The sequence below is a fragment of the Chiroxiphia lanceolata genome, chromosome 1 (assembly GCF_009829145.1).
Source record: "Chiroxiphia lanceolata isolate bChiLan1 chromosome 1, bChiLan1.pri, whole genome shotgun sequence".
Lineage (NCBI taxonomy): Eukaryota > Metazoa > Chordata > Aves > Passeriformes > Pipridae > Chiroxiphia > Chiroxiphia lanceolata.
The window spans coordinates 138,210,813-138,226,202 of record NC_045637.1 but is presented as its reverse complement, the minus strand read 5'-3'; the positions used below and the strand labels follow the sequence as shown (position 1 = coordinate 138,226,202).

General features: G+C 38.9%; 1 protein-coding gene across 5 annotated transcripts in view; it reads left to right on the top strand.

The window, feature by feature from the left end:
• ARHGAP21 (Rho GTPase activating protein 21) overlaps nt 1-15,390 on the top strand; it is a 109,857-nt gene that overhangs the window by 82,226 nt on the left and 12,241 nt on the right. For 3 of the 5 annotated variants that reach the window (XM_032700778.1, XM_032700798.1, XM_032700788.1), the window contains 5 exons: nt 12,473-12,631; nt 12,785-12,887; nt 12,976-13,012; nt 13,475-13,600; nt 14,364-14,648. In XM_032700778.1, coding sequence (XP_032556669.1) covers nt 12,473-12,631; nt 12,785-12,887; nt 12,976-13,012; nt 13,475-13,600; nt 14,364-14,648 — 710 coding nt within the window. The remainder of the gene's footprint in view (nt 1-12,472; nt 12,632-12,784; nt 12,888-12,975; nt 13,013-13,474; nt 13,601-14,363; nt 14,649-15,390) is intronic. The other 2 variants (XM_032700817.1, XM_032700807.1) reach the window with 1 other exon arrangement.

The following is a 15,390-nucleotide window of genomic DNA, read 5'->3' as shown; positions in this document are numbered from 1 at the left end:
CTGGTGTTATCTATCATATCTGCTTTGTGTTAATTGAAGAATAGAAATCATACAAAAGATACAGTAATTCTGTTCTTTTGACAGAATGCTGTTAAGCTATTAAAAAATGCTTTGTGAGCTAGCAGATGGTTTTTATGTTGGGTTTTCCTTTTTGAATGGGAGTTGTATAGACTTTTTTTTCATTGTTGTTACTGGACGCATCAGTATCCAGTGTAATTTTGTATTCTTCTTTAGACCCTGTCAGCCTCTCTTTTAGGATTAGCACAAGTCTGTAAGTCATTTAACTAATCTTTGTGCAGGATTTTTTAATACTGCTTAAAATCAGTGTTGGGCTCTTGATTTAGTTATGTACAGTGTTTACTGGGAGTTTTCTAATCCGGTACAGTTGAAATGTCATGTAAAAGTCAGATCAAGATCGGTAAAGTCAAGCCCAACCTCTTCAACACCATCTCCTATCTTGATTTTCGACAGAGATTTGCTGTGAACTCCTACTCATGTGACTTGCTTCCGTATTATAGAGAAATGTGTTGACTGAAGTTCAAAGAAGCCTTAAATATGTCAATTGCACTACATTTTGGTAACAGCTGAGCAGTTCAAAAGAAACAAAATCATAACTCTCCACTGCAGCCTCTTGGCATAATACCACGTGGGATTGAATTCTTATGAGCCTCTTGGAATGAAACCTCCTGAATGTTCCAGAAATCCTAAAACCTGGTGCTCCTGAAGCCAGGGCACAATCTGAGCCAGCATGGTACTTGTGACTGTCTTCCTAGCAAGAAATTCTTGTGCTGGTACAGGTGCTGTGGGAAATCTCTGCCACAATTCCAGCACCTTGAAGAGGAAATAACCCTCTCTAAATAGGAAGACCATGAAATGCTGTTAAAAGTGGACCTCTTCCCAAGTTAGAATTAATATGCATTATTCTAACTTTGCTTGTTCGGCTATCATTATGCCTAATTACAGCTTTACTTGTTAAAAGCCTTACTTAATCAGGCAGATAAACCCCTAGATCTGCTTTGAAACCCAGTTAAAGGCTTTTTAACTCTTCTGATGGAAAGTCACTATGATTCCAAGCTTACATATTGCTACTGTTTTACATACTTTGTGGTGTGTGTATTTTTGTTACCACTCTCTGCTCATTAAAAGTAGTAGATATGGCCACACCATATTTTGGTAGAAATTCAGCCAGGAACATTTGGCTTCTGCAGCAGTGTTTTGTGACTAACACACTCCTGAGAACAGCACATCAGGATGATTTTAGCTCTTGCTAAGTAGCACAATGCTTTGCACCACAAACAGAAATCCAAGCAGAGTTTCTGTTAAGCTTTCTTATGGCAAATTCTTGCCCGGATCATGGTGTGTTACTGAAGAACTGCTTTTTGACACTGGTCTTTTTACAAAAGGCAGTTCAGAAGCAGGGAGGTTTAAGTTTTGGGTTTCATTTGCTAATAGAAATGAGAGATTCGTTCAGACCAAACCTAGTAGGTAGATGTAATATCTTTTGTGGGGAAAACGGATTTATTTTTAAAAATTAGGCAAGATACTATGTGCTCAAACTCTTCTTCCGATGAGCAGATGTTCTTGGGGGGTGACAAAGCTGCCTAGCTTTACAGATAAACATGCTCTGGTATTGCAGACTTCAGTACTCTCCATGTGCTACTACATACAGGGTATTGTGCTTAGCTGAGAAAGGTGCTGTTTTTATTTCAGGTCCAAAGAAAGATTCTGGTCTTGAAATTCTCTTTACTGTTTCAAACTATACCAGTTAGTCTAATGACAGTTTCCTCTTTCACCCAGAAATGGTGTCTCATCTGGTCTCTAGACTAATAAAAATACCATTTTCTTTGGCAGTGACTATATTAGCAATTTGTGGTGTTTAATGTGCATTTTTCAGACTTGTAAACACGATTTCTGTGTTAGAGAACAGCAAATGATAAATTTCTGACCTACTGGGTAATTTTTGGATGTGTTTACTTTCACTGGAATGGAAATTAAAATGCTGCATAACATCCTGATAGATATCAGTAACAAGTGGTAACCCTCAGGGGTTTTTAGTGCGGCCAGTGTTATTTATTATCTTCATTAATGACAAGACAGTGGGTCAGATAAGAAACCCTTAGCAGATTTGCAGATGACACCAAGCTTGAGTGATGCAGTTGCTACACCTGAAGGTGTCATCCGGAGGGACCTTGACAAGCTCAAGAAGTGGGCCCGTGGGAATCTCATGAGGTTTAACAAGACCAAGCACAAGGTGCTGCACCTGGGTTGAGGCAACCCCCGGTATCAATCCAGGCCTTGGGATGAACAGATTGAGAGCAGCCCTGATGAGAAGGGACTTGAAGGTGCTGGCTGATGAGAGGCTGGACATGAGCCGGCCATGTGTGCTCACAGCCCAGAAAGCTGCATCAAAAGCAGTGTGGCCAGCAGGGTGAGGGAGGTGATTCTGCCCCTCTACTCCGCTCTGATGAGCTGCAGTGCTCCATCCAGCTCTGGGGTCCCCAGCACAGAAAGGACATAGACCTGTTGGAGTGTGTCCAGAGGAGGAACAACAAGATGATTAGAGGGATGGAGCACCTCTGCTATGAGTAAAGGCTGAGAGAATTGGATTTGTTCAGCCTGGAGAAGAGAAGACTTTGGGTGATGTAATTGTGGCCTTCCAGTACTTGAAGGGAGGCTACAAGAAAGATGGAGAGAGAGTTTTTACAAGAGCAGGTAGTGATAGGACAAGGGCCAACAGCTTCAAACTGAAAGAGGGTAGGTTTAGATTAGAGGTTAAGAAGAAATTCTGTACTCTGAGGGTGATGAGGACTGGAACAGGTTGCCCAGAGAAGTTGTGGACGCCACATCCATTAAAGTATTTGAGGCCAGATTGGATGGAACTCTGATCAGCCTGGTCTAGTCAAAGGTGTCTCTGCCCACAACAGGGCGATCGGGTCCCTTCCAATCCAAACCATTCTATGATTCTGTGGTTTTTGTAACCACAGAGAAAGGTTGATTCAGAATATAGTTCTTTTAATACATTTCTTAGAGATGTCTAGTGTGTGTGTGTCTGAGACTTGCAGCAAGGTTGGAAATATTTTTTTACTTCTTGCACTATTTACTGTAGAGTAGAAAGCAATGCAAAAAAAAAGGATAATCCAACTCCCTTACTGAGTTGATTGAACTACCCATAGGAGTGAAATAGAGATGCTTCTTCAATACTTAACCTGGTTGCAGCATGTCTGACTGCCAGTGCAGATTAGTGCTTTGGCCAGTACTGTTGAGTGGATGTTCTTTCCAGCTTCACGGTGGGTTGTCACATGAAAATGAATCTTAAATGGATATGTTTTAAAAACGTTAACCTAAATAAATATCATCTTGAAGTTTAAATTTTTTTAGAAATAAAACAAGTTCATAGTCATCCTATTATAGAGCTTTTCTCTTGTAGTAGCATCAGAGAAGTACAAAGACTTTTCCTCAGACGTGTGATCCTATTTTGAAAATATTTAGTACATTCTTACCCTAGAAAAATTATAGGTCACTTCACTCCCCTATTAATTTGTGAATAACTGAAAGAAAATTAGCCAGATAAAAATATTTGACCAGATTTTGATAACACCAACATACTGTAAAAAAAAAAAAAAAAAAAAAGAGCGTTTTCCCTCTGATTGAAAATGATACCTAAGGAAAGGTATAAGAACAGGACAAAGACATGTGATACTTAATGTTGGTACTTTCTCTTCTCCAACTGTTTGCACTTTACAACATCTCGAAGCCTAATATGATTTTAAGTGCTCCACGAATTTCTCTATTCTCTTTAGTATTAGGGTAAAATTTTGTTATCCAGTACCTTGATTGATTTAAATAAAGATTTGCCAGGAGTCTCCCAGCTTAAACTATTTGTTCACTTTGTGTGTGTGTTTTTCTAAAAACTGTCTCCTGTTAGCTGAATTTCTGATACAAATGTAAGATTTACCAGCACAGTGCTAATCTTGATTCACCATTCAACGCCACTAATAGTTTTATATCATAGAGTCATAGAACAGAGGGGGTTTGGAAGGGTCCTTAAAGACTGTTCCAATCCCCTTGCCCATGGGCTTGGACGCCTTCCAGTAGACCAAGTTGATCAAAGCCCCAGCCAACCTGGCCTTCAACACTTCCAGGGATGGGGCATCCACAGCTTCTCTGGGCAACCTGTTCCAGTGCCTCACCATCCTTGCAATAAATTTCTGTATTGTGTCTACCCTTAATGCAGGCAAACTACCATAGCAATTTCTGTACTAGTAATCAGGCAGGTTCTGCTGTTCATCTTGCTTTAAGAGCTGATCTTCATGCTAGTTTTCAAAAGCAAGAAGTCATGTCTTTTCTTAGTGAAGTATGTGCTTTACCTTTTCTATCCTCTTTCTATATCTATATGCCTCTCTCTGCAGGCTCTTTAGGCTTGGAAGATGACATCGTGAATACACAGACATTGAATGCAATTGAAACAAGAAAATAAATTGATACACTTGCACACACAGCATGAGAAGGGTTATGATGGTATGAATAGACAAAAGTTAGGGGAAGTAAGCAGGATTATTCTCATATGCAGTAACGAAACATTTGAAAGAATGTACTTATTCTGTTTTTTCTTCATGAGAAGAGATAAACATCAGACAGAGAGAAATTCAAAACCTCAAGACTTCTCCAGCAGAGATCGAGGCTTGTCAACTCCAAATGTGTGGATACCTTAAGGGCAAATGGTGGCTGAATACAGATGGTTGATATGGTGTGTTTTAAGGAAACTTTAATTTTAGAAAAAACTTAGCAGTCAAGATGCAAATGAAAATCTTTGTTTATTGTGATAATTTTCTTTCCTACAAGTTACTGCCTAGCTATTCCAAATGATGAAAATATAAATGCAATTGCAGTAGAGATTAGAGCTGACAGATGTTCATTTTTGAGGACTATTTCTTCTATTATTATAGTGATAGCATTGGCACAGCTTTTAACATGTCATCAGTGTTTCTAAGATAAGCATCAGTCTTCAATTTTTTTTCCAGGGCTTTACAGTGTGGCCTGCCAAATCACTGTTGCTTCAGGCTGAAAATTGCAGTGTTTCTTATCCAAAGAACAATTTTAAATCATTGCGGTATTCTGAAGTATAGTACCCAAAACACAAAATTACAAATTAGTGTTATAAATACCATATAAATGCTCTGTAACTCAAAAATATTTTTTTAATTAAAAGTTAAAATTGGGAGCAATAATTCGTAACACATAGAAGAGTTTTAATTGAATAGAAGCATCAGATTTGTGTGATAATGAGTAATATTTTCAAAGCATAAATCATCCTTACTGGATCGTTATAACTTCAGATGATAATTTCAGGTAATAAGGGCATGCTATCAGGGTTTTTGGCAAAAAAACCCCATATATTGGAAATTGCACTTTTTTTGTTGGTGTAATGCTACAGGCAGGAATCTTTAAAATTGCTTTGTATAGAAAGACAGTTATACATTTGTTTAACGCTGAAATAGACAACAGACTGTCATAGATGAGGTTTTCAGAATAGTCTCACATGAAGAATAACCTTGGAAAGCCTTTTCTGTTTGTGTGAAACTCAGTCAGTATAACAAACATATTATTTACATGAACACATTAGCAGAGGACTGGATGTGATGATTCAGGAGGCTTGTTCCAGACCTGTGTTTCTGGGGCTTAGAGAAATGAATGTGCTCAGCATGCAGACATGTTTCCATTCTATTCTTTTGGCCACACGAGGATAATTACGTAAAGTAGATATAGGAAGAAGTTCTTTGTAAAGACAGTTAGCGCTGCCAGTGCTGGAAGTACTTAACTAACAGAAGTATATTTTTAAAGGTTCTTTTGAAAAAACAAGATAACACAGGTCATGAGGAATCCAGGCAGTAGCGTATCTTCTTTCCAAATCATGTGTTTCCCCCTTGGAAGTCTGTACTTACTGGAGCTTTTACCATTGCAAGTTGAATTATAAGATGCAGCAGCTTGTACTATAAGATTTGTAACAAGAAGTCCCTACAGTGGGGTATTTATTAATCCTTTGTGCTCTCTTGTGTGATAGCAGGGTTGGTTCCATGTGGTTTATTTTTGATTGAACAATTTGTTTCCGTTTTATTGGTTACTTCCGGCCTTCTCACTATTCAGGTGAAATTGCGTACATGGTATTTTTATTTGATTGTCTTACTGACAGGCTGTTAAGAAAAATGGTCTATATTAGTACGTCTGTGTTTGCCTTAAATTCAGCTTCTTCTAGGGTTTCCTTGGAGATAGACTTTTTTTTTAACTCCCTTGCCTGTGTGTGGATGAGGATCCTCTTCTGTCTCTCTTAAGGAAGGGAGATCTGATCCATAGATAGAAACCTTTGCATCTGTGCCTGAGTTGAATGAAGATAATGTTTTTAATGACTCTTATAGCCCTTTGCTTTGGAGACAGAAAGCAATATGAACTGCCTCTCTAGCCTTCTACAGAAGGCTGAGCTTTTTACAAAGATCGATCACTGTTACAATTCCACAAGATCTATGAGTAACCAAAATTGCGCTAGATCCTACGAGGGCATCTTTAAACACATACCTAATCCAAGAAATGGATATGATTTTCAGAAAGCCAGTAATATTTACAGTACAGTTATCTTCTTCAATGCATGCAGTTTGGGAAATTGTATGTTGAGCAATTTTTTTTATTTCTGAGGGTGCATGCTGTCTCAACATTCTTCATGTGAAATTTAAAGCTGTTTCAAGTGTGTGTTCCTACACAGCTATTACATTTTTATGATTTGAATCTTTAAATCAGCTAATAGTCTTTTTGATAAAATATATACTTGTTGAATTAAGCTTTATAGCCACATATTCACATTGTCCGTTTAAATTGAAATGCCCAATTAGTGTTTTAAACAGTAATCTGGTCTGCAATACATTTATTAAATAATGCAGTTCTTTCTTACAGTCTTTCAGGTTGAAATATTGCTTGAAAGACTGCCATGCCCAAAAGGGCATAAATGTGAAGGATGACTTTAACCTTGGGGAGCTATTTTTTTCCAGTCATTTTTTATTACCAGTGAAGAAAGCTTTGGCAATCTGAACCCCCAGGGATTGGAGGGAAAAATCACCTTTCTCTGTTAATAATCCCTATTAAAGCATCCCTGATGGTTAGCCTCTGTACTAAATTTAGTCTCTGAATTTACTTCCCATATGTGTACGTTTTGATTCAGTTAACTAAACAATTTCCTTAAATACTGCTCTTCCCAGCTCCCCCCACGAAAAAAAGAAACCACAAACCAACCAAAACCCAACAATCTCTACCAGTTTGGATAAACAGAGAGCTGTGATGCAGCTCAACCCATACCTGTCCATCCAACCCGATGAAATGCATCTGAAGATGCTGACAGAGTTGGCTAGTGTCCCTGCAGAGATACTGTCTGTCATCTTTGAAGGATCATGAGGACTGTTTCTGGGCAAAGGAAGGAGAAGATAATTTGGAATAGCTAGCATGGATTTACCAAGTGCTTCACTAATGGGATTGCCTTTTATAGTGAGATGAAATCTGTGAAATGGGAGGAAAACACAAGGTAGTCGTCAGCCTTGATGTTAGCAAGGGTTTTGAGCTCTTCTGTGGCACCATCCTTGTGCCGTAGTCCAGGTTGCTGTTCTGCTGGATATGTAGGAAAACTGGATCATGAGGTATAAAGGGCAGTGCCTAAGGGTTCATATTCTACCTGGAGGCTGGTGTTCCTCAGATCCACCTTGTTTAATGTTGATGACCTATAGAGGACATGAAATGCACTTATCAAGTTTGGCAACACCAAAGTACAGGGTGCAGACAGTACATGTGAAGACATATTCAGGAGGACTCATCCTAGAGGGGTGGTCTGATAGGAACATCTTGAATTTCAAGGACATGTGCAAAGTCCTATTCCTGGAATAGTTTAACTTCCTGCAATGATACTGACACTGCGAGGGTGAGGAAGACTTGCACTATATTGGTCTGCACCAAAAAGAAAGAGCACAGCCAGGATATTGAGGGAGATCTTCCCCTCTGTTTGGCACTTGTTGGACAAGAGCCCTCAGCAATATGGTCTGAATTCAGCACTAACCCTGCTCAGTGGAGGAGGTGGGCCAAAGGACCTTCTGTGGTTTGCTCCCACCTAAATAATTCTGTTATTCATTTACATTATATTTGAGGTTCTCAAAATGTGCCCCCTTTTATGTTCAGGTTATTACTTTCAAACCTTACTGTCTGAGGAACTGTTCCAGGAGATGCAGGTGTAAACAAAGACATTAAATGTTATTTGAGTCATGATAAAATTGTATTGTATCAGCGTAGTAGGTTATGATGTGGATCTGTGCTTTTTTCAGATTTTTTTTTGTGTTTTGTTCCTTTGAATATTTGTTTAATACTTGTTCCTTAGTTTTTCATCCACGGAGTGAGGATAATATGTCCTCTCTGTCATGCTTTCTCACCCCTGAAATCTGTTTTGAAATCTCTGGATCTGCCTCTGAGCCCATTCTGTGTAAATTTGTGTCTTTGCAGAGTCATTTAATGTTTTTCAGGTCACCTACACTCTGTACAGATGCTCCTTCTCTTTGTAGGTCCCTGATCTCCAGCTGCACGGCAATATAAACATACTTTGATGTATGAAATTGCTTTAGCTAGAGGATCAGTTAACTCTGGTTGGAGCTGTGTTGCTTATTTATTACAAGTTTTCAGTGTCTTACTCCCATAAATGTTTTTGTAGTAAAGGGCTCTTCCTGAAAATCATTAGTTGCAACTGTTGCATGCTCATGTGCAAACAGAGGTTACAAGATACATCTCCCCCTTGGCCAGAGATGCTCTGTCACTGTGCTGACTTGTATCCAATGGCCCATCTCTTGAGTAGCTTTTTAGACAAAAATGCAGAACAGATTGTGTCCATTTCTCAAATGAAAAGTAAAACTTTAAGTAGTCCTGGAATCATAGAATAGGGATCCATCAGGATCATTGAGTCCAGTTCCTGGCCCTGTGCAGGACTCCCAAGAATCATACCATGTGCCTGAGAGCATTGTCCTATTGAACTCAGACAGGCCTGGTGCTGTGACCACTTCCCTGTGTAGCTTGTTCCAGTGCCCAACCACCCTCTGGGTGAGAAGTCTTTTCCTGATATCCAGCCTAAACCTCCCTGACTCAGCTTTATGCCATTTCCTCAAGTCCTGTCACTGGGCACATGAGTAAAGAGATGCCCCTCCTCTTCCCCTCATGAGGGTGTTGAAGACCGAGATGAGGTCTCCTCTCAGTCTCTTCTTCTCCAGGCTGAGCAGATCAAGTGACCTCAGCTGCTCCTCATACGGCTTCCCCTCCAGTCCCTTTCTTATATTGTGGTGCCCAAAACTGCACACAGTATTCAAGGTGAGGCCTCACCAGTGCAGAGCAGAGTGGGACAGTCCCTTCCCTTGACCAGCTGGCGATGCTTTGCCTGATGCCCCCGAGGACACAGTTTGGCCCTCCTGGCTGCCAGGGCACTGCTGACTCATTTTCAACTTGCCGTCGACAAGGATCCTCAGGTCCCTCCTTATGGTGCTGCTCTCCAGCCTCTCGTTCCCCAGCCCATACACACAACAGGGTTGCCCTGTCCCAGGTGCAAAATCTGGCACTCGCCCTTGTTAAACTTCATGTGGCAGGTGATTGCCCATCTCTCTAATTTGTTGAGGTCTCTCTGCAGGGCCTCTCTGCCCTTGAGGGAGGCAACAGCTCCTCCCAATTTAGTCTTGTTGGCACAATTCCTTAATGTTCCTTCGAGTCTTGCATCCAGGTCATTAATAAAGATGTGGAAGAGAACTGGACCAGGGTGGAGCCCTACAGAACCCCACTAGTGACTGGGTGCCATCCTGATGTTACCCCATTCACTATAACTCTTTGTGCCCAACCTGTGAGCCAGTTGCTCACTCGTCACATAACACAGTTATCCAGCTGTGTGCTGGACATTTTGTCCAGAAGGATCCTGTGAGAGACAGTAATAAAAGCTTTGCTGAGGTCCAAAAAGATTACATCTACTGGCTTCCCTTGATCAATGAAGTGGGTTACCCTATTTTAGAAGGAAATCAGGTTTGACTTTGCCCTTGTGAAGCTGTGCTGGCTGTGACTGATGACTGCATTGTCTGCCAGGTGTTTTTCAATGCTTCCTAGAATAATGTTTTCTATGGGGTCTTTGACCTTTTTGTTCCAAATACTTAAAGAGATACAAGTAATCTGTGAGGTCACAAATTGAAAGAGAATTATTTTATGGGGCTTCTCCTCTGGCTTGTTTTTGTATGCTTTGCTGCATTTTGGACACAGTTGTTTTCATTGGTGAGCCAAACACATCCTTTCACATGCTGTGCAAGGAGTTTTGGGGTGAAAATATGTCAATTAATCAAGGAAACTGAAAAGGGAGACAAATATTGCAAGTACTAAGAAGAAAGAAAAATCAAAATACAAGGGATATATGTAGTTGTTTGGGTTTTGTCTCTTACTGTACAGCAGCGGTGGAGTTTGCTAGTGCATTGAATTAATGGGCAGAAATTCCTGTGGTGTACATCGTGATTTGCTCTATAATCACTTTATATTACATAAAAGCTTGCCATTAGCTGACCTTCAACCTCTTTAGGGATTGAACAGTTATGCCTCTCCTGTACCAATGTCATTTGCAGTTCCTGTAAAGTTTGCCTATTTCCAAAATCAATTCAGTTTTGATTCATCTGGGGATTAGATGCACTGTGAAGTAATAATGATATGAATAATTATTAAAAACTGGTTTTTCTCATCTGAATTCTTGGATTTAAGTGTTATGGGAAATTGTATAGTGTTGCCAAACATGTTTGTGTTCACAGCTTGCACAGATCTATTTCAACAACTAGTGTTTTTATAATTTTTGGGAGTAGAGACTGTGATACTTGAGATATGTCTGTTAACATAATAAACCTGAACACTTCTAGTTTGTGTCCTATAAACCAGTCAATTGTACAACCAGTGATTATATTCCTTAGTCAACCTTAGTGTGTCTCAGGGTTTGCTGCTGGGAAGTGTAGATGTAAAAAGACAACAGGACATTGAGCTGTTGTGGTTTTGAAATGGAAGTGTAGCTGAGGTTCTTCCTGTCTTCTAATTTCTGTAGAGAAGTGATTTGTAAATGCTTCTAATTTATCACTGTGGATGCAGGTAAAACATGCAAATTTTTGAATTGTAGCATCACGGTTTGGTGTGAATTCTTTTGCTTTCTCTTTCTGTTTATGTTTCTAGTTTACAGCTGGGTTTTTTTGGATATGCTTTTTTAACTTCAAAAATTTTTACGTTTTCCACCACAGACAATTTAGAGGGGTGTTATTGCTAAACCTTCCTGCACTTTGTTTATTGCTGTGTTTTAAATGTACATTGCCAAATTTTGATGGTACAAGTGCTGCCTTAACAGAACTGTTTAGTGACTGTTGGAAAAGCACAATGCAGCACACGCAGTTGTGTTCGCACAAAGCAAAGAATAAACCTCTGTCTGTGAGTGTTCATTGATTTCAATAGGCTTTTCAGTAGCTCTGCATATTACAATTCTTAGCACCTAGGGTACATTCATATTCATTACGGCAGTACAGTTCAGCCCCTGCTCGTGACTTGATTTTTTTTTTCTTTTCCATTCCCTCTTCTACCAGAGCATGAAGTAGAATTATTTTTCTAGTACTAGTAATGTGTTCTGGAAGATGTTATGGCTGTTTTCTCAAAATGATTGAAAATGCATCTTTTGGCTTCTTCCATCTTGTAAGAAACATGTTAAATACTAGAAATGCTTAAAGCTTTTTGGAATCTTTCATGATGACCCTTGTGGCTGTTGAGACTGAGAGGTGCTGGGCATGTATGGCATGCAATCGTTTGTATGAACAATTAGTGGAAGAACTGCTTGGTATGTAGTAAGTAGTCCCATCTTTTAAAAGTGTGGATACTTGCTTCATTATTTGAATGTACGGAGGATGGGGGGATTGGTTCCTTGGGTGCTAGATAGCTGTTTAAAATGCTCTTTTTGTTTGCTTGTGACTTGGCTTTTTTATTTGAACACTCGTTTAAACCAAATGGCTTCTGTTAGTCTGCCTGTATTTTATTGTAGTTGTCTGTCTCTTGAGGTCTGACTTACTGATATAATAAATGTGGGTTTCGCTTATGCATATAAACAGAAATACTTGAAAATAAAATTACAAGAGATTAGCAAATAATTCCTGTTTCTTTCGCGCACAACAAAATCTATGGGTTTTGCCTTTATCTCTGATGTACAGTTAACATCCCTGTGAAATGAAACAGGCTTCTCTTCATGAAAAAAAAAAGAGGACATTTGACAGTGTGAATTAATTGGACTCTTACGTTTGTTAGAATGACTTCATGTGTAAGATATCTGATATCCCAATGAGAAGTTCAGACAGCTATTTGGTTTGAGCATTTGATTAATGCATTTAATATGTTAATATATGACATATTACCTTTGTAGATGAACCGACTAGTCCTAGTATTGACCATGATATTGCACACATTCCTGCTTCTGCTGTTATTTCTGCATCTGCTTCTCAAGCACCAGCTATAACAACTGTTCCTCCCAGTCCCACATCTCCAATCCCTTTAATTCGGCGACAGCTTTCACATGATCATGGTGAGCGTTGATTTCGTTCTTTTTCTCTTGCAACTTTTTCCTTTCACACTCTGGAGAATGGGAGTGAAAATTGTAAACTCTTTCTTGCTTGAAATAAATTGCTAAAATGTCATTCAGGTTCCTACACACTCAAAAATTCCTATTCGTTTGTAGAATCCATGCGGCCTAGTGTTCTGGATAGCCAGCCTGCCGCAAAAACTGAGAGGTCGAAGTCGTATGATGAAGGACTGGATGACTACAGAGAAGAGGGAAAATCGTGAGTTCGTGAAAAATACAAGTTAATTTGGACATCTATTTTTGAAGTGTGTAAGATCTCATTTTAACATTTGTTTTTCTCCCAACAGATCCATTAAGCATGTATCTAGTCTAAAGGGGATCAAGGTAGGTAAATATGTATATAGCAACTCGTAAACGTTACACAAGTTGTATGAATTATACACCTCCGTTATACAAAATGATGTGTTAAACAGACGTGAAGTTTATTGGAATTGCTACTCATCAAATTGTTCAGCTGTATGCATCGCATAAGTGAACATGGTCTCTTTTTTTCTAGACTCGTCACATGGTCCTTGATTTTCATTTTCCTCAGTCTCTGTAAACAAAGCATATGTATGGTGGGCTTTTGTGAAAACATACTAACGAGAGTCTAAGACTCCACAAGTTTCTCAAAGTAGTCTTGGATGTGTAAAGTCACTATTGATGTATGGAAACTTTAGAAATTATGTTTTCCCAGAAGGATATTCCTGGGGGTATTTTTAAAGTAAGAAACATATTGAACCTAGGTACTTAGAGAAGTGTGTTTAGAAGTACATTGTGGGGTTCTTCCTGTGATGTTTTCTCTAGGTCCCAGACAGCCAGAAGTCTTCAGAAGACTCTGGTTCCCGAAAAGATTCTTCTTCAGAGGTGTTTGGTGATGCCTCAAAGGAAGGATGGCTCCATTTTCGTCAGCTTGTTACAGACAAAGGAAAGGTACCTGCTGTGTTTGGGTTTTTAACCTGGGACAAATACTAAGCTGGTGAAAAAACAAGAAACTTGAAGCCTTTCTGGTTTGCTTTTTTGAGTTTTTTTGGGGGGAATAAGAGCATCAATAATATTGACAAAATGTTAGACCTGCTAGAACATCGACCTCAGTCAGTTCCTTAGCTTCTTTCACATTTTTACATTTCAGAGCATCTGTGAAGTAAACTAATTCCTAGTGATTAATTAAGTAGTAAAAATCAGTCCCTTGCTACTTGTAGTTTGTGGGGTTTTTTCCTCTTTGCTAATAAAGAAAAAAGGCTGTTGTTTTTGTGAATGTTAGGGAGTTGAGTTCAAACTAACCTTTTGCACAAATGTAGGCTAACACTTAAGGAAAATTGGGAGTCTGGAATTGCAGTGATGTGAATATGTGAGTCTGACTTGAAGGCAGTTTAAAAGGCATAGGCAAGAGTCCCCTAAATATTTTTTACTGTATTTGTATTAATGCCTCTCTGAAATTGTAGTCACATTCGGTTTCTTGCTACTCTCATGTGTAAAGTCACACCTAATGGGTGGTCTGGGAGGGCAGGTTATTGAACAATTCACTCCTCTAACAGAGAGCAATTAGCGAATCTCGTGTTTGTGTAGTCTTTCTGCCAGCATTCTTAAGAATGATGTAGATAGGTGGTTAGTCTTTCTTTTTAAAACTTCTTATAGTCCTCAAACATCCACTGTAACAAATAAGCAAACTAACATCTCAGTTGATGTTTTTCAGCGAGTTGGTGGGAGCATTCGGCCATGGAAGCAATTGTATGTTGTTCTTCGAGGTCATTCACTTTATTTGTACAAAGATAAAAAGGAACAAGTGACCCTGTCTGAGGAAGAACAACCTATAAGCATCAATGCTTGTTTGATAGACATCTCGTACTGTGAAACCAAGAGGAAAAACGTATTTAGACTCACCACGTCAGACTGCGAGTATCTGTTTCAAGCTGAGGACAGAGATAATATGTTAGCATGGATTAAAGCAATACAAGACAACAGCAACTTAAATGATGAGGTAATTGTATGATGCATAATGAAGAAGACATACTTCTTGTCTTTTAATTAAAAATGTATTGTGCTTTCTTATAATTAGTATTTGATCAGAAGAAATAATTTGTAATCAACCAATAGACCAAAATGTGTACAGGAACATACAAGAAAATGGGGTGAAAGGCAAGGTAACTGAGTAAATAAATGGAGTTTAAAAAAAAGGCAGACATAGTCATACCAGAGAACAGAATTTTGAAATAATTAATGTAATTTCTGATTTGACTAAAGATACACTTTATATTAAACTGATCTTCTAAAAGTCCCTAATATTTTTAAAAAGATAATTGCAGGTTTAGTACCAGCCTGGTCTCTCTTCAGACTTGCGTTGCAAAGTGTTGTGTGCATTAGTACAGCAGGACAAGTTTCTCAGTAGTTAAAAAGTGAAACTTTGAAGGATGCCTGTTTCTCTGATTAAATGCTGATGTTTCTATGAATTAAGTTAATGCTAATTGGAAAAGGCAAACATATGCTATTGTACATAAGGTATCAATATCTGTCCCAATATTGTCCTCAGTGCATTTTCATTGCAGTGATGAGCAACAGAGGAATATTTCCTTTCTGTGGTCATGCACATCTGCTCATATTCTAAATAATTATCCAAAGGAAAATGGCTTAATAAGCCTTATTACATAAATGGATAAAAGCACATTTGAAGTCATGGCCGTTTCAGCTCTACTTGTAGCAGCAATTAGTTATATAAGTACTGT